A 24,706-nucleotide genomic window follows, 5' to 3' on the forward strand; every position below is an offset into this window, starting at 1 on the left:
GATCACTTATCTGGGAGTTTTCCCTATGAACAGGAGGGTGGAGCCCCTCCCAGAGGGGTTTCTAACCCAGGACCCCACTTTCTCCCAAAATCTCAATTTATATCAAATAGTTATAATCTCAGCACATTCCCTAGGATGACTGAGAAGTGAAGAAGTGACTTGTCCGGCATTAAACAAGCAAGGATCAACCCTAAGCCTGATTCTGAGACCTTCACTGTCCAGTTAACAAACATTTGTTAAGTGCCTACTATGAATCAGGCACTCTACCAAGCTGCTTTTCTAATTGGTTTCTTCAGTTCTTTATCATCCCAGGACTTCATCCTCTACTCATTCCACTTTTCCCCTGGGATCTTCCTTTACCCCTTCTTTACTGTTCAGCAACATCCAAAGGGACAATTGGAAATGAAAAGAAAATTTCTTTTTTTTTTTTTTAAATTCACGTTTTGACAAAAAAAAAAACAAAACAAAAACAAAATCTGCCAAAGTTCACAGCTTGAAGTTCTCAAACTCTGACTGGGCTGCCAGCACAACACAACTGGAGGCTCTGACCTTAGGGGCCTCCTGACACCAAAGATAAGGCCTTACTTTGCTCTCTGGTGAACAGGGCCTCTTGCTCCATTTTCCCTGCCCTCACTCAGGCTCATGCTGCTTTCTTGCCTAGGGTGAACAGTGCCAATGAGGAAAATGTAGCTCCTGTGGTGTCTAACTATGTTATCTCCTAGTCTATCAGGGCTGCCTATCCTTGATACTGTCAAGGCTTCCCATTACTTCACCATTCTCATTGGCTATCAGGGACTGAGCCTAGCAGATGGGAACCTGAGCCCTGGAAAAATACATCCCAGGTCTCTGAGAGTCTATATGGTACGGCCGCATAAAGATGGAGTTAAAGCCTTCAGAGGGACAGGGTTTTCTGACTTCCACTTCAGGGCTTTGTTCTTCTTATCTCAGTTGGCTCTTCTGACTCACACCCACCCTTTAGACTTGACTGTACACTACTCTGATGTCTGTATCTCCTAATCATAGAAAGGTGATAAGGTGAATTTGGGGAAATTTAAGCCCAAATCTTTAGGTTTGGCAATTCTGCTACCTATGGACCTGATACCACAGGAGTTTTCCCTCCCTCGTTAATCCTCTTGTTTTTACTAATACCACTTTCAGACTAAGTTAACTTGGGGAACACAGGGTTCCATAGGGAACCCTTAGAAAAGAGCCCCTTTTCTTGAAGAAGACACAAATGATAACCATGATTCTTCTGGAACTTTGGTCACATTTGGACTCTGATTTTTTGGAACTTGTTGGCTTCTATTCCTAAAGAACCTATCTCTCAATCTCTATAGTCAATGGAATTAGGGATGGAGTCAGGAAGACCTCCAGTACAACTTCAAATACTTAGTGACTCTGTGATCCTGGGCAAGTTGCTTCATCTTAATATCTTCAGTTGTAAAATGGGAATTATAAAACCATTTACCTCCCAGAGTTGTTGTGGATCAAATGAGATACTACAAAATGAGTTATTTGTAAAGTGTTTTCACACAATACTAGGCATAAAGTATCTGCTATATAAATGCTTGTTCCCTTTCTTTCTCTTTTCTTTTCCATCTCCACACATCTATTGGAGCTTCAAAATGAGAGTAGAAAAAGATAGGAATGAGAAGGTACTCTGAGCATATGTTCCTTGGTTGTCCTTAGCCAAGTCCTTCAACCTCCTCCCTGCTGAAGTTCAATCCATACAGATATGAGGAGAGATGAGGTAGAAGGAGCCACCCTGGAACTGAAATGACCCTGGTCTTGTCTCTGTGGCTGTGATTCATGGCATCTTGGATAACTTACTAAAACTGTGAGCCTCAGCTAGCTCATTTGCAAAATCAATGAGTCTATGAACAAGCATTAAAGTTTTCTTATTGTAATGTCAGAGAAACTGAGCAAGATAGAGATTAGAGAGTTTTAATATTTTATTTGAAAGAGAGAGATTTACTGGGATCAAATAGATCCATGGCTTGGTCCCAGGGCTGAATGAGTCAATCGGCTCCAAGAATCCAACAAACAATGAGAGTTCTCAATGACCTATATACACATGGCTCAGATGCAGAGGGTAGACTGAGGCAGGGGTGGAGTCAGGAATGGGACTCTGACAGGGTGGGGTAAGCCACTGGAGATGAGATGACATAATCAGGGGGAGGCACCCTGGACATGGGGAGAGGCATCTTGATAAGACCGTACCTGACATTTTGATAGCTTGGGATGGGGACAGGCATTCTGATATTCTAAAACATAAGATCTTTTATTCTTATCAAATATTCTGATAAAGAGGGAGGGGAGGTTTTGTAGGACTGAGAAGCAGGGAAACCACGGCAGGACTGAGTCAGGATAAATAGGGAAACTGAGTCAGGATAATAAAAGAGAACTGTGGCATAACATTATGAGCCAGGCCCTGTGATAGACACAAGGACAAAAATGAAATTTCTGCCCTATAAGAGCTTCCATTCAACTAAAGGAAAATAACATGCATGTCCTGTGAAATATGTAAACAATACATGCAAAATAAACCTATAAATATAAGGTAATGGAGGAAAGACTGGGAAGATCAAAAAAGTCCTCAAATAGAAGGCAAGAGTTTAACCTGAATTTTGAAGCAAATTAGGGACTTTAAAAGATAGAAGGGAATAAGGAGTTCATTTCAGGTATGGGGAGCAGTCTGCAAAAATGAGAGTATTGGACTCAATAATCTTGGAGATCCCTTTCTATATCAAATTCTCAAATTCTATGAGATGGTGTGGGAGTGGTAGCTAGAGAGGCGAGAGTGGGAGTGGGGTGGGCTGAAAGATATAGTGGGCTGAAAGATATAATTGTAGTTGGGTGGAAATCTGTAAGTCTGCTGTAGAATAGAAGGGTTGTGTCCTGCATTCTAGAGCCCCCAAGTTGGGGTGACAAAATGTACCATTGCTTTCTAGATCCCCTATGCTGGGGTAGTTAAAATATACTGTCCTAGTGGAGGAGTAATGATGTTGGACTCCTGAGGATGGAGGATGGTGGAAAAATGGAGTCCATTTATTCCAAGATCTTTCACCCTTATATACTGTTACATAACAAAAACAACTCTGAGCATGTGGGACCGCATGAACAACTTGCTATTGTACGTAGTTTGCCACCTGGTATCACTCTTCCACTTGCTATCACTCTGCAGATAGCAGATAGCAGATAGCAATCACAGCACAGGCTGTCATGGCCCCCTGACTTCTCAGGAAGGCCGACAGCCCTTAGGGGAGATGAGGAGCCCAACCAGACACTGTCAGTAGGTTCCCACCCACTATCTGTGGCCCTCTACATAGAAGGAAGGGGTTGAAAGGGTAAGGGGAGTGTTTGATGTTGTCATTCCCCAAATTACCTTTCTCTCTCCTCTTTTCAGTTCCCCCCTCACATTCAAGGATGGCACATCCTTGGCTCTGAGCTGCATGGCCGATTATGGGGCTCCTGTCTTTCCCTTCCTTGCTGTGGGAGGGTACTCAGGTAAGAGGGACAAGCCATCTCACTGACCAGAGAAGGGGAAATAAATGAGATACATAAGACACAGTTAAGATAGGTAGGCTATTTTAGGATGGTCAGTGAGAGAGCTTGAATCAAGGAATGTTTGAAATTTCTTAGTAAAAGCCAAGAAATGGTTTTAGTTTTCCCAACAGGAATTGAATGGTAAAGGTATAAGGTAATATGCTAATCATCTTCAGGTATGTAAAGGGCTGTCACATGACAGTTTCATTTATTTTATTTGGTCCCAATGAGCAGAATCGGGAACAAAGGGTGAAAAAACTAGAAAGAAGCAAATTGAAGATTGATGTCAGGAAAAATTTCCTATTAACTCAAGTTTTCCCAAAGAGGAATGGACTGCCTTAAGAAATAATGGATTCCTTCTTCCCAGGGTTTTCAGGTAGAGACTGAATGATGACTTGTTGGATGTGTCTGAGTGGAAATTCCTTTTTGGGTATGGGTAAGACTAGATGGTGACTGAGGTTCCCTCTAGTTGTATGGTTCTGTACTTTTATGACCTTGCCATCTGTCATATTGAGATAAGGGAAGAGAAGTGATGGCCTGAAACCATCAGAATACTACTGCTGTCTCTTCTGCCTTCTCTGAAGCACTAGGGAAGCATTTCTTTGTGCCTGGGCCCGGAGAACCCTAGACAAAACCTTCTCTCAGCTGCAGTGGGGAAGGCACAGTAGGGGTCTAGAATCATGGCAGGAGATGGGATGGCTCTGAAGAGAAAGGTTTCATGAGCTGGAGGTGAGAGATGGGGAAGAAGAGATAGGAGATGATGAGTTGGAGGGAAACTTGTGGAAGCAAAGGAGAGAAGGGACAGGGTCTCCACCATTCTAGTTCCTCTTTTTTATAGGACAGGATTTTTCTGATGCTGAAGCTCTCATCCTGACTTTTTCCTTGAACAACTACCCGGCTGGGGATCCCCGCCTGGCCCAAACTCGGCTGTGGGAGAGCCACTTTCTGAAGGTGATGAAAGACTTCAAGATCCGTACAGCCGGCACCTTTGAAGTCACTTTCATGGCAGAGGTATAGGACACAAACCTGGTAGCTTCTCCCACTCCTTCTGAGTGTCCCTGTCTTCCTTACCAGAGAGACCCCTTTTCTTTCCCATAATCCTCAAGCCTTTCTACTCCTACCTCAATCCCACCAAACCTGCCCCTCCACAGCGTTCTCTGGAAGACGAGATAAACCGTACCACAGCCGAGGACCTGCCCATCTTTGCCATCAGCTATGCCATTGTCTTCCTGTACATTACTCTGGCCTTGGGGAGATACACTAGCTGCTCCCGTGTACTGGTAAGGAACCTGTAGGGAGGCAGGGGCTCAGGGTTGTGGGAGACAGGTGGATCTCCCTTTTTTCTTCTGGAAGGAGGGGCCAACCAAGGTCACCTTGGGCTTCAGGAATGCAGAGAAGGAAGCACTGGGAGGGAGGCAGGCAGAAGTTTTTCTCTGAGATTTCTTCCCCACGTTTCTCTGTTTTGTGTGGAGCTTAAGACGCCAGGTTCTCTTGCAGGTGGATTCCAAGGTGACTCTGGGCTTAGGCGGAGTACTGGTGGTGCTGGGATCTGTGCTCGCCTCAATGGGCTTCTTCTCCTACGTGGGTATCCCCTCTTCTATGGTGATCATCCAGGTCGTTCCCTTCCTCGTGCTTGCTGTCGGAGCTGACAACATCTTTATCTTTGTTCTCGAGTATCAGGTATGAAAAGGATTATTTGTGTGAGCCGGGATTGGGTCCTTTCTGTCCTTGCCATCCCCAATCAGAAATAGGCAAGACTTCAAAATTTAGAGGAAAATTTGGGCTGATCTGTGCTTTGGGAGTTCTGAAGGTGTTGGACCGTCAATGGGAGCAGTTGATTCATGGTTTGAAGATGCCGATGGTTTAAGCAGAGGAGCCTATCAGCCTATTGTGCATGTGTGTGAGGGAAAGAGACAGGTAAAGCCCATCTGAGATCAGTGGTCTGTGCATGGTAGTACAGCAAAGTTTGTAGAGGAGATACAGATTTAAATAAGGTATAGATTTTACTCTTATGGGGTTTATGGTAGAAGAGGGGATTAAGACATAAATACAAAAAGCTCCAGCTATAATTTAAGTATAGTGAAGACTGTAAAACAAAGTAATGTGTAGATGTTTCATATATAGTATATATGAAGTCTGAGGGGGAAATCATAAGCAGTTAGAGGAGGGGAAAAGTCAAGGATGGTTTCATTGCATGGGTTGCATTTGAATTAGGCTTTAAAGTATGGAGAAGAGGAAATGGGAGGCATGTCAAGTAGGGAGTACAGCATGAGTAGGAACGCCATGTGTCCTAATAGGATAGATAATAATCCAGTTTAGCCAGACCAGGGAGTGCATTAAGGAGAGTAATCTGAGATAAGGATGAAGTATAAAAGACCTGGAATGGTCAACAAATGTACTTGGTCTTCAAGGAGCCATCGATGATTTTAGGACAGAATTATGACATGACCACGATCTGTGCATAAAAAAAGATTATCTTGTCCTTTTTTTTTTTCCCTTTCAGAGGTTGCCACGTCTCCCAGGGGAACAACGGGAGATGCATATTGGACGAGTCTTGGGCAGTGTAGCTCCCAGCATGCTCCTTTGCAGTCTGTCTGAGGCCATCTGTTTTTTCTTAGGTGAGACTCTTCTATACACTAACTTTAAAGCTTTGGAAAAATCAATTCCCCATTTTATAGTCTGTTTCTCCATCTGTAAAATGAAGGAGTTAGATAAAATGATTCCTAAAGGCCTTCTTTGTAAAGTACTTAGTACAATGTTTGGCACATATTAGGTGCTTTATAAATGTTCCTTTCCTTCCACTTCCCCCCTTTTTTATCTTTAACATTCTGTGCTTTTAGTATGTCTGTAGTATTCCTGCTAACAGGTATGAAGTTGTATTTAAGGACCCAGGAACTGTAGGTCAGAACAGCATCTGCAGGTAGAAGACAAAAGAAATGATTAATAATACAGTTTCCCTTGGGAAAGGCAGTAGTGTACATTAAAAAGAGACCTAGATTTGAAGATCAGAGACATAAATTCTGCATTTTTTCCATTTACTTTTATTGATTTTATTAAATATTTCCCAATTACATGTAATCAAACTTTTTAACAATTATTTCTAAAATTTTGGAGTTCCAAATTCTCTTTTCTTCCTGCCTTTTATTCCTCCCTGAGAATGCAAACACTTTGATATCAATTATACATGTGAGTGAGGTTATAAAAAACATATTTCCATATTAGCCAGCATGTTACAACCCCCCCCAAAAAAAAGTCACAAACAAAATAAAACAACATAAATAGAGGAAGTTAAAAGAGAAAAAAAGGCTTCAATCTGCATTCAGAATTCATCACTTCTCTCTCTGAGATGGACAGCATTTTTCATCATAGATCTTTTGAAATTATCTTGGATCATTGTCTTGATCATAATAGTGGTTTTTCATTGTTAATTATCCTTACAATATTGCAATTACTGTGTACAAAGTTCTTCTGATTCTGATCATATCACTTTGAAATGGCTCATATGGGTGTTCTCAGGTTTTTCTGAAACTATCATCCTATTCATTTCTTTTAAAAAAAATTATTTTTTCTAATTACATGTAAAATTTTTTAAACATTGGTTTTTAAAATTTTTGAGTTCTAAATCCTCTTCACTCCTTAAAAAGGCAAACAATTTGATGTGAGTTAAATATGTTCAGTCATGCAGAACATTTTTTTATATTAGTCATGTGAAAAAAAATCCAGAAAAGAAAGTTTTTAAAAAGTATGCTTTGATCTACATTCAGCCTCTATCAGTTCTTTCTCTGGAAATGAATAGCATTTTTCATCATAAGTCCTTCAGAATTGGTTAATTTTATTATAATGCTGAAAATATCTAATCATTTTGCAGTTGATCATCCTTCCAATACTGCTGTTATTGCATTCTCCTGATTCAGTTCAGTTCATTTTGCATTAGTTTATATATGTCTTTCCAGATTTTTCTGAAAGCATCCTGCTGATCTTAAAGCACAGTAGTATTTTACCAGAATCATATACTACAGCTTGCTTAGCCATTCACCAATTGATGGGCATCCCTTCATTTCTAGTTCTTTGCCATCACAAGAAGAACTGCTACAAATATTTTTGTACATATAGATCCTTTCTACTTTTCTTTGATCTCTTTAGAATACAGAACTGGTGGTGATATTACTGGGTCAAAGTGTATACACAGTTTTATAGCTCTTTGGGTATAGATCTAAATACTAAAATGTTTTTCTAGAATGGTTGGACCAGTTCACAACTCTATCACCAATACATTAGTATTTTCCCCCACATTCCCTCCAGCATTTGTAATTTTTCTTTTCTGTCATGTTATCCAATCTGATGAGGGGGTATCTCAGAGTTGTTATTTATTTACATTTCTTTAATCAGTAGTGATTTAGAATATTTTTTTATGTGACTATTGATAGCTTTGATTACCCTGTTTATATTTGATCATTTATCAACTAGAAATGGATTTTTTTTTTTTAATTTGACTCAGGTCCACAAATATTTGAGAAATGAGGCCTTTATCAGAAAAAAAAACTTGCTGAAAAAGTTTTCCTTAGTTTCCTGCTTTCTTTCCAATTTTGCTTGTATAGTTTTTGTGTGTCAAAGATTTTAAATTTTATCTTATCAAAATGATCCATTTTACTTCTCATGATCCTTTCTTTATTTTATTTGGTAATAAACTCTTCCCTTATCCATAGATTTGACAAGTATATTTTCTGTGCTCCCCTCGTTTACAGATGAAATCACCCTTTATGTTTACATCATTTATCCATTTTGACCTTATCTTGGCATACATTGTAAGATCCTGGTCTCTGTCATACTGCTTTCCAATTTTCTTAACAATTTTTGTGAAATGTTCTTACCTCTAAAGCTTAGATTTTGGGTTTATTAAACACTAGATTACTATTGTCATTTATTGTAATGGGCTGAGGCTTGAGTTGATGCACTGAAGTCCCAAGCACGTGAGGCTAAATAGTAATTGGACCATATTCTAGTAATATATATGCTTGGAGAAAGAATGGCCCCCGCCCACTCTCTGTGCAAGTCCTGATGTGTTGTATAGGAAATGATGATTTTGGTGGATGGAGGCAGAGAGACAGGAAGAGAAGCAGAGAGAGACTGCTGGCTGGGTTCTGTTCTGGTGGCTGCTGGCTTCTTGACTCAGTTCCCTTTTACCTCTGATCCCCTTCTACCTCCTATTCTTCTTCATCTCTACTGAGAATAAAGATTGATGATTTCCCCCTAATCTGAATTCCTGACTCCGGCTGATTTTAAAATACGCGGTCATCACAATTTATTACTATGAGTTATGTGCCTTATCTTTTTCACTGATCTACCAATCTATTTCTCAGCCAGTACAGATTATATTGTTCAGTCATTTTCAGTCATGTCCCATTCTTTGTGACCCCATTTGGAATTTTCTTGGCACCCTAAGGTGCTTTGCTATTTCCTGCTTCAGCTCATTTTAGAGATGAAGAAATTGAGAAAAACAGAGTTAAATGACTTGTTCCAGGACCATACAGCTAGTAAATATTTGAGGCCATATTTGAACTCAGGTCTTGACTCCAGGCCTGGAACTCTACTGTGCCAATGCTTACTGTTTTTTAATATAGTTTGAATTCTGATACTGTGAGGCCTCTTCCTTTACATTTTTTCCCCATTGATATTCCTGACTTTTTGTTCTTCCAAGTAAATTTTGTTACTTTTTTCCCCAGCTCTATAAAATAATTCTGTGGTAGTTTGATTGATATGGCATGGAATAAGTAAACTAACATAAGTAGGATTGTTGTTTTTATTATATTTCCTTGGTCTACCCATGAGCAATTAATATTTTTCCAATGGTTAAAACTTGTATTTATGTGAAAAGTGTTTTTTAAATTGGGTTCATATAATCCAGGGATTGTCTTGGCAGGTGTAATCCCAAATATTTTATATTGCTTATAATTTTTTTAATTGAATTTCTCTTTCTATCACTTGCTGCTGGGTTTTGTTAGTAATACATAGAAATGCTGATGATTTATATGGTTTTGTTTTAAATCCTTTAATTTTTCAGAAATTGATATTTTTTCTTTTTAACAAAAGCGTTCATTTAAAACAAATAGGAAATAGAAAAACAGAAAAAGAAAAAAATTTCATGTGCACAGCAGAACATGAGAGGATTCAAAATATGTAACAATAAATTTCTATTTCAATAAAGTGTATATAATAGAACATATTATATTCAGAACTGTTCATCTTTGCTTTCTTGTAGATTTTCTTTTGTTCTATGCTGTGAACTTTTTACTTTATTCTTTTTTTCCTTTTCTTCCTACCCATCTCCCTCAGGCAGGCTACAGTTAAGGACAGACATATTTATGTGTACATACATACACACATATATAGATATATATACATATACATACATATGCATATACACAGATACCCATAATCATACACACATTTACATTCATGTACTTTGATGTAAGGTTGTGCTATGTTTATTTGTCCCTTGTTTCAATGAAGGTGGATAACATCATCTTTTTTTAGGTCCAATGCATCTTTCCATATTTTTCTAAATCCACCAACTCATTATTGCTTATACCACAACAATATTCCAACTTTATATTATCTAATTGTATGAATAATCTTAAACAATATTAATATGGCTGATATATAATGTAGACTTCTTTCTTCTGGTTGAATCTTTTTAAACTTTAAGATCAATGATTACTACCCCTACTTTTTTCTAATAAATTCTCTTCCTAATCATTGTTATTGTGTTTGTGTATATCTCTTGCTTTTTATCCCTGTTAACTTTACTTCAACCTGCTAGCTTGCCTTGCTATTACCCCTCCCTATAAATACCCCAAGAATACCTCCCATATATTTTCCCTTTACCCTTTCCCTTTCTCTTTATCCCTTTTCCATTAATCTAACACCTTATTCCACTCCTATTAATCTACACACACATTTATACCTTCCTTAACCTATCTCCTCCCTCTCTTATTTTTTAAAATAAAATTTGAAGAGTTTTGTACCCTTCTAGATATATATGTAATATTCCCTTTTAAAGCCATTCCCAATGTGAAAAGGATTTCATAACTAACCAACCCTCCTCCCCTGTTTTTATCCTTCCTTACATGGTTTTGTTTTTTAGAATCATACTCAGCTCTACCCCAGTCTTTCTTTTGGACCACCAAATTATTCAGGAAAATCTTAGACATATGGTTTACATTTCCCCATATAAACCATAAACGACTATTATTTATTGTATCCCTTGAAATTAGTCTTTGATGTTGGCTCTTTTATGTCAAATTTTCTATTAAGTTCAGTTTGTTTGCAACAAAATCCTGAAAACCTGGCAATTCTCATTGAGTGAGAATTTTTTTTTCCCATTCATTATTATATTTAATTTTGCTAACTATAATATTTTTGGCCACAACCGTAGTTATTTTGATTGTTAACATAAAGTATTCTGAGATTTGTAATCTTTTATTGTAGCTGTTGATAGATCTTGTGTGATTCTAACTGTGGCTCTACCATGTTTGAATTTTGTTGTTGCTGTTTTAAAATTTTCTCTTTGATCTGGAGATTTTGAAATTTAGCAATGATGTTCTTGTAATTTTTCCTTGTAGGACCTCTTTCAGGTGATAATCAGTGAATTTTTTTTCTATTTCTACTTTTTTCTCTTATTCTAACTTTTCATGATAATTTTCTTTAATTATTTCTTGCATTATTGTACCATATTGGTCATAATTTCAGGTAGTCTAATTATTCTTGTTTTCTCTTTTTGATCTGTACTCTAGATCTATTGTTTTTCTTGTGAAATGTCATAATCTCTTCTTTTTTTTCATTCTTTCTATTTTGTTTTATTATTTTTCTGGCTCCCCTTGTCCAATTCTAATTTTTAAAGAATCATTTTCTTTCTTAAGACTCTGGATTCCTTTTCTAATTGGTTGACTTTATTTTCATAATTTTTTGTTTTTCTTGGATTGTTCTTATTTATTTATACATTTTCCCCTCAATGTCTCTTATTTGATTTTTAAAGGTTTTTTTGTTTTGTTTTATTTTTGTTTTTGTCTTTTAATTCTTCCATGAAATTTTTCTGGGCAGGTAACCATTTAATGTCACTCTTTGGAGTAGAAGAGGTTTTGTTTTTTTTTTTTTTTAGTTCAGTATCCTCCTCTGAAAATGAACTTCCATTGTTTCCATAGTAACTTTCTATAGTTGGTATTTTTTTTTCTCCTTTGCCCATGCATTTTTTTTTTTAAACAAGAATTTGTCAGTATAATCACTCATCCTCTGGGAGGCGGGGTGCCTCTGGGCTCAAGCCCTCTTTCAGTTCTTTGACCTGGAGCCTGAAACCAAGAACTCTACCCTCTTGTAAGTGCCTTCAGCCCTACAATGTTCCTCCCCCATTACTTCTGTATTCACCCAGTATGTATTGATTACCTCTTTCCCGGGGGGCCGAGCACAGCTGGGCCTGATGTGTTCCTTATCAGCAGAGGGTCCCTCCATCTTTTCCAACTTATCTGACTCCCTACATTATCTGGGAAGAGCAAGTTCTTGAGGTTGAAGCTGATTATCTCGCAATCAAGCTAGCCCCAGAGCTCTCAGATAGTCATTTCAGTGGAATTACCCTGGATGTATCTATATTTCAATAGGAGTCAAATATAGGTCCTTTCTTCAGATGTTTTTCAATTGTTCCAGGAGAACCATTATTCTGCTCCAACTCCCCTTTATTTTTTACTACTCTATGCCTGAGGTTCAGTTTTGTGTAGTTTATGGAGGAAATCTAGCGAACTTGGAATTTTCTGACCTCTTCTGTCATTTATCCAGAAACCTCTGTTGATATTTTTTCAATTATTTTTAAAAAATTGATTTTTTAGAGTTCATATTATCTTCAAAGAGTGAGAGTCTTGTTTCCTCATCACCTATTTTTATTCTTTCAATTTCTTTTCTTGTCTTAATACTTTATCCTGTTATAAAGCTTGCTCTTCGTTTTAGATAGCTATTACTTATCATTTTAAGAAAGGTTCCAATGATTCTGATGCTTTCCAGTAGTTTTTAATAAGTGCTATATTTTGTCATCAACTCATTCAATCTATTGATACAATAGTATGATTTTGTTATTTTTGTTATTAATATAATTAATTATATTGATAGTTTTCCTAATATTGAATCAGTTATACATTCCTAGTATAAATCCCATCTAATCAAAATGTATCATCGTTTTTATATATTGCTGTATACTAGTATTACTAGTATTTCACTTACCTTTTTTTTGGTATTGATATTCATTAAGGAAATTTGACTAGTTTTTTCTTGTTTTTACCCTCCCTGGTTTAGGCTTTTTCAAATTTTTTTTTCCTAAGAGAAGGTTATTAAAGTATTTTATCTTCTCTTCGGTTAATCTGATCAGTTTGTATTTTTGTAAATATTCATCCATTTCGCTTAGATTGTCAATTTTACTGGCTTGTAATTGAACGAAATACCTCCTAATAATTGCTTTAATTTCACCTTCATTGATGGTGCATTCACACTTTTCATTTTTGATACTTGGTAATTTGGTTTTCTTCTCTTTTTTAAAAACCATATTAAACAATGATTTATCTATTTTATTAGTTTTTCATAAAATCAGCTTTTAGTTTTAAATATTAGCTCATTAAAAAAACTTTTAATTTTGTTAAACTGCCCTTTTACTTTTTAAATTTCCATTTTGATGTTTAATTTTTTTTTTCTGTAAGGCAATTGGGATGTGACTTGTCCAGGATGACACAGCTAGGAAGTATTAAGTGTTTGAGCCAAATTTGAACTCAGTTATTCCTTATTTCAGGGCTGCTATTCTATCCACTTTGCCATCTAGTTGCTCCATTTTGATATTTAATTGAGGATTTGTTTGTTTGTTGTTTTTCCAGTTTTTAATTATATAATCAATTCATTGATTTGTTTTTCTCTCTTTTATTGCTATATGTATTTAGAGATATATATTTTCCTTAAATACTGCTTTGGCTGAATCCCACAAATTTTGGAATGTTACAGAGACTTAGATTCAAATCTTACCTTTAATGATTGATAGCAATGTGTCTTGATTTCCTCATCTGTAATATAAGCATCATCAAGACATAATTTAGAGTTGGAAGGAACTTAAAAGGGCATCTAGTTCAACTTCATACAAATGAGGAAACTGAGGCTCAGAGAGAAGTAACTCACTTGAAGTCAAACTGATTATTAAGTAATAAAATAAGGGTTTGAACCCAAATCTGAAATTCCAAATTTAACATTCTTTCTATCATACAATGTTAATAGTAAGGTTTATATTATATACCTCAAATGGTGGATCTGAAAAATTCTTAGAAGGCTATGTTAACGGGAGTTATTTTTATTATTATTCTCTAGCTCTGTGAAGTCCTTGAGGTCACCTGACCCATGCTAGAACAACCTGAGAGGATCTGGAAAATTAGTCAAAACAGTTCTAAATGCTAGTAAATTCTTCCTCCTATCTTTGAGCACAGTTGCCCCTTATGTTGTTGTATAGGACCTGGCTCAGCCAGGTGTTTTCCTGGCCCCATTTCCCTCATCTCCTTTCCAGGTATAAATGACTTGCTTAGAGTCACATAGCTACTAAGTGTCAAATGCCTGAGGTTGGATCTGAACTTGGGTCCTCCTGGATCTAGGGCTGGTGCTCTTCTCCACTGTGCCAACTCTCTGCCCCTCCTTCCTCTCCTTTCTGTTTTTTCACTTTGTATTTGTCCCCCACCAGGTGCCCTGACCCAGATGCCAGCTGTGCGCACTTTTGCTTTGACAGCTGGCTTGGCCATTATCCTTGATTTCTTGCTGCAGATGTCAGCTTTTGTTGCCTTGCTTTCTCTGGACAGCAAGAGGCAAGAGGTAGGGAGCTCTTGGAGGCGGAGGTGGGATTGACCTCTGGGTGTAGTTAAGGAGTGGTTTTATCTCTTATAGTAATAGAGAACAGGAGAAAGGCCTCTGGGAGCAAGGGCAGAGTGTGAAGGAAAGGGTGAGAATCAGTTTATGAACATTTATTAAGCACTTAATAGGTGCCAGATACATACTAGACCCTGGGGGATACAGAGACTAAAGTAAAATAGAAGGCTATATTCTTTACTCTAGGAATTTCATTTCAGAAACTAAAGGAAATCCAATCCAACCCCATCATCTCTGTGCTACTTGCTGGTTCTGCAAAGATAGAACAGAAACAGCATGACATAGCAGACTTTGAATTGAGTAGACCTAGATTAAAATCCCACCTCTGGCACTTGCTGATAGTGTAAACTGGGCAAGACATTTAATCTCTGTTACTCAGCTTCCTTATCTATAAAATGAAGCAGGTGGATTAGATAATTTATTTATTCTCTTTTGCGTGTTAAGGTATGATTCTTGCCCCCAAAGAGCTCACATTCTAAAGAGATAAGTAGATCTGTGATAATTTGAGGAAGGAGTAAATACTAATAGCTAAGGCATTGGAATAGGTTTCCCATTGGGAATATCAACTGAGCTTTGAAAGAAGCTATGGCAAAGGAGAGAAAGGAGTGCATAAAAGGCAGAGGGGTAAAAGATGGCATTCAGTTCAGGAACTGGTAAGGTATAACAAACCTGGAAAGTCAGCTTAGGGACCATTTGTGAGGGGCTTTAAATGACAAGTTGAGAAGTTTGTATTTTATCTTAGAAGTAATTAGGAACCAATAACATTTCTTGAAAAGAGGGGTGACATACATCGAGCCTGCACTGACTGTGGGGAGAGTCATCCCTAATAGCCTCTGCGTTATTGCTATGTGCTTGTGTAATACCTCCCATGCTGATGGGTTTGTGCATAATAAGACCCTTCAGCCCAGAAACCCGCTAGCAATCCTCACTTCCCTTTGGTGCTTTTCATCTCCCTTCCTGAGATGTCAGGGAGGGCATGATCATCTCCTTTTTAGTGTTTTCACCTCCCTTCCTGAGAAGTCAGGGGGGTCGTGATCACCTTTTCGGTGCTTTCAGCTCCTTTCCTGAGAAGTCAGGGAGGCTGTGATCACCTCCCCTTGGGAGCTCTGACCTCCCTGAGGAGTCAGGGATGGCATGACCACCTGTGTTCTAAAATAAAAGAAAGCAGGAGATGTAATGGGCTGAGGTTTGAGTTGATGCACTGAGGTCCCAAGTACATGAGGCTAAATAGTAATTGGACTATACTCTATTAATATACATGATTGGATAAAGAATGGTCCCTGCTCACTCTCTGTGCAAGTCCTGATGTGTTGTACAGGAAATGACGATTTTGGTGGGTGGAGGCAGAGAGAGGAACAGGAAGAGAAGCTGGGAGAGATTGGGCCTGGGTTCCTTTTTTCCTAGCTGCTGGTCATGTGGCTGCGGGTCTAGCTTCTTGACTCAGCTGCACACATTGCTATCGCCAATTCTCTTCCACCTCTGATCCTTCTTTACTGAGAATAAAGACTGACGATTTTCCCCTAAAAAACAAAAAAACAAAAAAACAAAAAAAAAAAGAAAAGAGGGGTGACATAGTCAGATTTGTTCTTTTGGAAGATTATTTTAGCAGCTGTGTGAAGAGAGATTGAAGAAGGAAGAGAACGGAAGTTCAGAGTTCAATTGATAGACTGTTGCAATGAACTGATAGAGAAGTCCTGAATTGGGGTGGAGGTTGTATGAGAAGAGATAAGAAGCAACATGAGAGATGGATCTATGAGGGAAAGGGGAGAATGAAGAATGACTTTGAGGTTTTGACCCTGGATGATTTGGAAGGATGGGAAAGTTTGAGAGAAGGGTGGGCTTAAGGTGGAAAAGATACTGAGTTCTATTTTGGACATACTGATAGAACTGAACTTGTTTCCTTGAAGATCCCTGTTCTCCCTGTGATAATGAGGATCCTTTCCTAATCCCTCCTAGGCATCCCACATGGATATCTGCTGCTGTGTGGGCACCAATGAAGTGCCTCCCTCTGGTGATGGTGAGGGTCTCCTACTTCGCTTCTTCCGCAAGTTTTATGCCCCCTTCCTGCTGCATGGATTCACCCGTGTCATTGTGGTGAGCTATAAGGGGAAGAATTGTGAGTAGCTAGTTTGGTGTAGGCTCTGGTTCCCAAGGAACAAAGAAATGCTAAGTCTCAAGTAAGAATAGAGATTGAGAGCAGATTTTGGAAACTCCTTAGAACTGACCCAATTGGGAATCCTAGAATCTCAGCTCAAAATGCAATGAAAAGACTTGTTTTTGGACAACTCATTTGTCACATTTGTCTTTAGAACACATCATCTTGGTGACTAGACTAGTTCACTTATTTTATGGCTTTATTAGCTTCATTCTGTACATTGCCCACGGAGACTCATCAGAACTTGTGAATATGAGAGAGCCTTGAGCAATACTTCAGTATAATAAGCAGCCTAAGTATTTCCTCCATAGTGTCTATTTCCAAGAACTGTTTTGCTTCTGTACTTATCAGTTCAGAGGTAATACATTAGAATTTTTTTTTTTTTTTAACTCTGGGGAAAAAGTAGTTCAAGGACTGAGGGTTGAGGGAAAGCTGGGTTCTGGGAGACGGGCACTGTGGTGATGATCCCTTGAGAGTGTTATTCTGTACTTTGGTATGGACAGTAAAAGCCATTGTCTTGGGGAGAATGGCCTCAGAGAGAGGTAATGGTTTCTTCCCATGTTGGCATCATGTCACAAAGTCCCCTCCTTTTTTTTTTAATTAAAGCTTTTTATTTTCAAAACACATACACGGATAATTTTTCAACACTAACCCTTGCAAAACCTTGTGTTCCAATTTTCTCTCCCTTCCTCCCACCACCTTTCCTAGATGGCAGGTAGTCCAATATATGTTAAACATCACAAAGCCTTTTTTGTCCGTGTTATTTCTCTGCTCAGAGAAGGTCACCACGATCTCCATGCCATCACAGCTAGAGTAAATTTACCCTCTTCCTTTGTGGAGGTGGTTTTAAGCTACTAGAGAAAGTGTTTAAGTTCCCTGAGGGAAATCCTTCTCTGACTACTAGGAAACCTTTTCCCATAATTCTGGATGTGATGTGCCAGGGACTCGAAGAGCTTTTCTGTTGTCTCCAAAGAGAAAAGTTCTTGTCATTCTTAGCAACTGTTCTTCCATTTAGCTTGTACTATTCATGGCCCTGTTTGGTGTGAGCCTTTATTTCATGTGCCAGATCAATGTGGGGTTGGACCAGGAGCTCGCACTGCCTGAGGTAAGATCACCATCTTGCATCGACTATATACCACTTCCCCTTTCTATGTTCCCATTCATGGTCCTCTAGCCATTTGGTCTCCAAAGTGGGTCCAAGCCTAAGAAATGGGTAAACAAGCAATAGCAGGGTGGGATGATGGGTCAAATCATACTTTTCCTACAACAGCAATTGTAAGGCTTCTCTACAATACAACTCTTATCTTCTCTCACCTGGATTATTGCAATAACTTTCCAATCAGTCTTTCTGGCTCCAGTCTCTTCCCTTTTCATTCCATTTTCCACACAATTGTCAAAATACGTTTTTTAAAGCACAAAGGATTGACCATGTTACTGCCTTATTGGATCCCTACTGACTTGTGTTTATTTCATTTTTAACTCATCCTTTAAAAATGCATATTTTGCATTAGTTTTATAATGTATATAATTATTAGCGTAGCAGTGCCTGTATATGACTTATAAACAAGTATACAGAATATAAATAAATGCACACATTGTGGGTACTGTGCTCATTTTTTTTTTTTTTTAATTTTATTGACAGGACTATGCAATCAAAAAAGTTTGGAGTTTGTTCTTCTAGACTATTCTCTCTTTGATGCTTCCCCTGTTTCTAGAGAATGTCTTTAATACAGGGGTTCATTACTTTTGTATCATGATTTTCTTTAGTGGTCTGATGAAGCTTTATAGATCCCTTCTCAAAATAACGCTTTTTTAAATATACAAAATAAAATGCCTAGACTTACAAAGGAAGCCAATTGTATTGAAATCTAGTCATCAAATATTTTTTAAAAAACATAAGTTAACAGGCTCCAGATTAAGAACCCCTGCTCTAGGAAATCAATCAACAAAGGTTTTCTTTGCTCCAGGTTTGTACAAGATGTTGTGCTAGGGGTAGACAAAGGAATACAAGGTATACATCCCTGTCTTCAAGATGCTTAAACCTAGGTGGGAAGAAAGCATAAATGAAAAATTAACAATGTTGAGTGATAATGACAAAGAATCATAGGAGTGTTAGATTCAAGACCGTAAGGGACTTTACCTAGTCCAAAGTACTTCATTTTACAGATACAGAGAACTGAAGGACTTGAACCAAGGTCCTCTGAATCTGTCACTTTATATTGTAGCATATTTTGATGTTGAAGTGTGATTAACTATAAGCAATGATACTAATTTTTGTATGTAGCTCTTGAAAGTGAGGAAGTAAAGGGATATAAAGGAAAATACACTGGATTTGGAGTTTGAAGACCTGGATTTTAATCCCAGCTTTTGCCATTTGTGGTCTTGCGCAAGATGCTTCACCTCTGTGCCTTAGTTTCTTCATTTCTCAAATGAAATGGTTGGAGTAGATATTCTCTATGGTCACTTCTGGGTCTAAATCTAGGACATCAGTTTCATGATTTTCTGGGAGCATCTTCTATGTGGTCATTGCCAAAAGAATGGAAGGAAAGGAGGAAGGAAATATCACTGTAGTCTAAGAAGGCTTCATGGAAGACAAAAGGGAGACATTTTAAATGGGAGAATATAATGTTTGAAGGTCAGTCAGTAGATTAGGTTCAGCTAGAGTAGGTTCAGATAAGAAGATTAATGGGAGACCAAACTGAAAAGAAGGTAAAGTCTTGAATGCCAAGCTAAGGATTTTAAATTTTTTCCTGTCAGTAATAAGGGAGCTATTAAAGGTTTTTGAGCAGGGGAGAAAAATTATGAAAACAGTATTTTAGGTATATTAATTTGGCAGCAATGAGCTAAAAGGGAAATACTGGAGGCAGAAGGGTCAGTTAGGAGTCGGATCTAAGGAGGTAGAAATGGGAATAAAAAGGAGGGAATGGATTCAAGACACATTGGGAAAACAAAATAAGTAGGATTTAGGAACTGATAGACTAAGACAAAGAGGAGAAGAAATAAAAGATTATCCCAGGATTTTGAAATTGGCTTACTGCTATCATTAATGGAAATTGAGAAGTGAGGAAGAAGAGTAGAGTTTTGGGGAAAGACAAGTTCAGAATCTGACATGTTGAATTTGAAGTTACAGGAAATAGACATGTCTAGAAAGCAGTTTGAAATGCAGATCTAGATCTATAGGACAAAATCAAACATGGAGTGGAAACTGAGAGTAGTGGGGATAGATGAGTTATTAGAGGAAAAGAGGTAAAGGAAATACAGGGAAGGAGTGTAGAGAGAAAAAAATAAAGGGCTAAATGAACAGAGGGAGGCAGAGATAAGGAAAAGAGAGCATTGTGGAAGCCAGAGAAGGAGACGTCAGATGTGTCCAAAACTGCAGGAAAATCAAGGAATTTGTGAACTGAGAAAAGGCCACTAAATCTATTAAGAAATCATTGGTAATCTTTGATTTAGTTTCAGTGAATGGTAGAAATGTAGAATCCTAGATTCAAGAGAATTAAAGAAAAAATTTTTGATGAAGAAGTAGAGGCAATAAATGTGGCCCACTAATTCTAGAAGTTCTAGAAATGATTATTAAAAAGGAGATTACACAAAAGATGCAGATAGAAGTCAGATCTACTGAGATCAAGGGAATTTTTAATTTTTTCAATTTAAGGAAGACCTAATTAATTTCATTTCCACAAATGCCTTTTAAGTGATAATTACTATAAGGTGTTAGGGATGTAAAGACAAAAACAAAACAGCTTCCTTCAGGTTTACATTCCATTGGGGACCTGAGCATATTAAGGGAGGTACCGTGGTACAGTAGAAAAGGTAATAGATTTGTTTTTGGGAGGATAGGGGTTCTAATCCTGACTTTGCTACTTACTACCTGTGTAACTTTGACCAACTCGATCTTTCTGGCCTTCAGAGTTCTACCTGTAAAATGGAGGGGAAGGACTAATTTTATCATCCTGTGTTTGAAAGTAGAGTGGAAGGAAAGTGGAAAAAGTGGATCCTAGTTGTAAATCTGAGTATGATTGTGTGGTTTTGTGTGTATGTGCACATGCATGTGTACATATAAGTGTATGCTTACTTAAATATCTGTATCAAAATGGGTACATTTTTGTATATGTATACAATTTTGGTGATGGCATATGAGCTATAAAGGAATCATTAAGACAAATTTGCACCCTTCCCAGGATTCATACCTTCTGAATTATTTCCTGTTCCTGAACCGGTACTTGGAAATTGGAGTACCTGTTTACTTTGTGACCACTTCTGGCTATAACTTTTCGAGCACGGACGGCACGAATGCTATCTGTTCCAGTTCTGGCTGCAATCCTTTCTCCCTCACTCAGAAGATCCAATATGCCACCAAGTTCCCCAAAGAGTGAGTATTCACAGCATAATCCCTCACTCCAGGCTTTCTTCCTCTTGATCCCAGTTCCTCCTCCTAATTGCTTCCTTTATTTCAGACTTCCTTGTCTATATGTACCCTTGCCTGTTTAGACCTCATCTGGAATGTTGTGTTCAGTTCTAGGTGACATGGTTTAGGGAGGACACTGATAACTGGAGAATGTGCAGAAGAGGACAAGTAGGATGCTGAAAGGCCTTGAGTCCTTGCTGAATGAAAATTGAAAATATTGGGAAGGATGTGTAGCCTGGAGAAGAGAAGTCTCCAGGAAAACATGATAGCTTCCTTCAAGTACTTGAAGAGATGTCTTGTAAAAAAAAGGGTTAAAACATTAATCAATCAACTATCAAAAAATCAATATTTGTTAAACATCTACTATGCAAGAGGGTATTGTACACTACTCTTTTTACACCTAGAGAGCAGAATTTAGAGCAATTGGTGAAAATTTCAAAGGGGCAGATTTAGGTATGATATCAGCAGAACAGTTAGAGCTGTCTCAGAGTAGGAAGGACTGCCTCAGATAGTAATGACTCCTATGTTGGAGCAGAATCTCAATGATCATTTATCAAGTTTGATACAGTGGGAACATTTTTTTCAGGTATGGGTTGCCACCTAAATTCCTCCCACGTCAGAAATTCTGTGAGTTAGATCTTCTTTATATCTCTACCTTCCTCTGTTCTAGGAGAAAGGGGCTGCCTCTGTGCTCTGATTGGAAGGGAGCTCAAAGGTCTCTTTGTTCTACCATACCTACCCACTCTCACTCCCTAGCTTTCATGATTCCTGGAATTCCTTTATGACTCACACATTTGGGTTAAAATGTAATAAATAGTCCTGTTAAACTTTAAATTTTACTATAGAAGTATAACATAGCAAACCATTTTAAGTCATTAAATTTGCTCGGAATAATTAGTCAGACACTAAGCAATGTCTTGAAGTAATTGGAGATCTGTATTGATTGAAGGGATAGGTCCAGAACGTAATTTGTAGAAAGGCTGCTTCAGTGGGTCATCATAAATGCAAAGGGAGGAGGAGAGAGCATGAAGATTTTAAATATTTGGAGAGAATAGGATGCCAAAAGGGAGAAATGGGGAAATAGTGAAGAGAAACTTTATCTAGTTTATAAGCAAAAGTATGTTGGAACCAACTCCAACTTCAATTGATTCCTGAGAGCCAACTGTTAAGTTGTAAAAATAAATGTGGGCATTTATACCTTGGAAATTGGCAACTGCTAAAATTAGGGTTTTATTTATTCTTTTGTTGATTGTCTAAACTTAAGAAAGTGATGGAGAAAGTGTGTTAATAATGCAGATTGAATTTGAGAATATCATTTGTACATTTTTTCCCCCTGGAGACAAGGCCTTTAAATATTTACTAGCATATCTAGCAGTTCATGTCTCATTCTTTTCTGCCTTGACTCATTTGTTCTTAAGGTCCTATCTGGCTATCCCAGCTTCCTCGTGGGTGGATGACTTCATTGACTGGCTATCACCCTTGTCTGATTGCTGCCGTCTTTATAATAATAATGGAACCTTTTGTCCTTCTACTACTACTACAGGTGAGTCTTTCTGTTTTGGGGGAACTCCAGGATATAGTGTTTATCTCCTTCAAGGGATCAGATTCATTCAACAAACATTTATTAAATACCAACTCTATGACAAGCACTGTGCTGGAGTATGGGAATAGAAAGATAAAAAACTCAAAGATATTACACTGTATATAATTCTAGGGAAATAACATGTACATATGTATAAAAAATTAATTACAAAACACAAAGTAGATGCAAAGTAATTTACCCTGGAATTTACATTTGGGAGCATCTGGAGAAGCTTTCCTTGAGAAGTGTTACTTGAATTGAGCTTTTATTTTCCCTTTAAATTCATTATTTATTTGTTAGAATAAAAAAATTTTTTTTTTCATTTCAAATTCTCTAACCCATTGAAAAGGAAAGCAATATGATATTCATTATATATGTGAAATTGTGAAAAACATTTCCATTAGCTATATTGCCAAAAAAAAAGCAAGAAAAATAAAATGAAATTGCACTCAGAATTTATCATTTCTCTAGAGCTGATAGTGTTTTTTTCATCATGGATACTTTGGAATTATCTTGGATTATTGTATTGATCAGAGTAACTAAGTATTTTACAGTTGATCATAATTGCAATATTGCTCTTACTATGTACAGTGTTCTTCTAATTCTGGCCACTTCATTTGCATCATCTCAAATGGATCTTTGCAGGTTATTCTGAAACTATCTTATTTTTAATTTCTTATGGCATAAAAGTACTCCATTACATTCATATATTACAACTTGTTCAGCCATTTTCCAATTGTTGGGCACCCCAGTATTTCTAATTCTTTGTCACCCCAAAAAGAATGCTACAAATATTTTGTACATGAAGATCCTTTTTCCTTTTCTTTGATCTTTTTAAGATGCAGACCTAACAGTGGCATTGCTAGATCAAATTTTTATAACCCTTTGGTCATAATTCCAAATTGTTTTTCAGAATGATTGAATTAATTCACGACTCTACCAACAGTGCATTAGTGTCCCAATTTTTCCACATCTCCTTCAGCATTTGTCACTTTCCTTTTCTGTTCATGTTAGCTAATCTGATAGGTGTGAAGAGGCATCTCAGGATTTTTAAAATTTGCACTTCTCTAATCAATCGTGACAGCGCCTTTTTTCATGATTATTTATAGTTTTGATTTCTTTTAAAAACTGCCTATACATCTCCTCTATCAATTATGTAATGACTCATATTTTTTATAAGCCTGGCTCAGTTCTTTATATATTTGAGAAAGAAGGCCTTTGCCAGAGAAAGTCATGATAAAATTTCCCTCAGTTTCCTGCTTTTCTTCTATTTTTGGCTACATTGATTTTGTTTGTATAAAATCTTTTAAATTTCATGTAATCAAAATTATCCCATCATACTTTCCATGATCCTCTTCATCTCTTGTTTTGTTTTTCCTTATCCATAGATTTGACAGACATATTTTTTCATGTTTCCCTAATTTATTGTTGATATCACCCTTTATGTCTAAAGCATGAAAAAGGAAAAAACAAACAAAAAGGTGAAAATTCTATGCTTTGATAACATTCAGTCTCCAGATCTCTCTCTGAATGTGATTGGAATTTTCCATCCTAAGTCTATTGGAATTGTCTTTGTTTACAAGAGTCAAGTCTATCACAGTTGATCATCACATAATCTTGCTGTTACTGTGTACAATGTTCTCTTGGTTCTGCTCACTTCACTCAGCATCATGCAGGTCTTTCCAGGCTTTTCTGAAATCATGTTTGCAGTTATTTTAAATGGAATTTCTCTATTTCTTTCTACTGAATTTTGTTGGTAGTACATAGAGTGGAAAAAAGGAGATCTGAGGCAGAAAGACAAATTAATAGGCTATTGCATTAGTTCAAAGGGGTGGTAGTGAATTAGGTTGGTAGATATATGAATAGAGGATAACAAGAAAGAATCAACAATACCTGGCAATTGATTTGATGGGTTGGTGTACCAAAGAGGGAAGAGCTGAGAATGACTTTGAGGGTATGATACTGGGTACTTGGAAGGATTTTGGTATCTTCAATAGGAAGAAGGAAGTTAGGGTAAGGGGAGGTTTTTTGGAAGGGTGAGTACAAGATAATGATTTGATAATGATCAAGTTGAATTTGAGAT

The 24,706-nt window shown here is 37.5% G+C and overlaps 1 protein-coding gene across 1 annotated transcript in view; it reads left to right on the forward strand.

Annotated features, from left to right (window-relative positions):
* The window catches only part of NPC1L1 (NPC1 like intracellular cholesterol transporter 1), a 44,784-nt gene that overhangs the window by 5,414 nt on the left and 14,664 nt on the right, over nt 1-24,706 (forward strand). The window contains exons 3-12 of the mRNA XM_003757768.4: nt 3,407-3,507; nt 4,385-4,557; nt 4,698-4,826; nt 5,044-5,226; nt 6,050-6,164; nt 14,297-14,424; nt 16,435-16,572; nt 17,649-17,738; nt 20,815-21,005; nt 22,460-22,584. Of these exons, the coding sequence (XP_003757816.1) occupies nt 3,407-3,507; nt 4,385-4,557; nt 4,698-4,826; nt 5,044-5,226; nt 6,050-6,164; nt 14,297-14,424; nt 16,435-16,572; nt 17,649-17,738; nt 20,815-21,005; nt 22,460-22,584 (1,373 nt within the window). The remainder of the gene's footprint in view (nt 1-3,406; nt 3,508-4,384; nt 4,558-4,697; nt 4,827-5,043; nt 5,227-6,049; nt 6,165-14,296; nt 14,425-16,434; nt 16,573-17,648; nt 17,739-20,814; nt 21,006-22,459; nt 22,585-24,706) is intronic.

The sequence above is a fragment of the Sarcophilus harrisii genome, chromosome 2, assembly GCF_902635505.1.
Source record: "Sarcophilus harrisii chromosome 2, mSarHar1.11, whole genome shotgun sequence".
Taxonomy (NCBI): domain Eukaryota; kingdom Metazoa; phylum Chordata; class Mammalia; order Dasyuromorphia; family Dasyuridae; genus Sarcophilus; species Sarcophilus harrisii.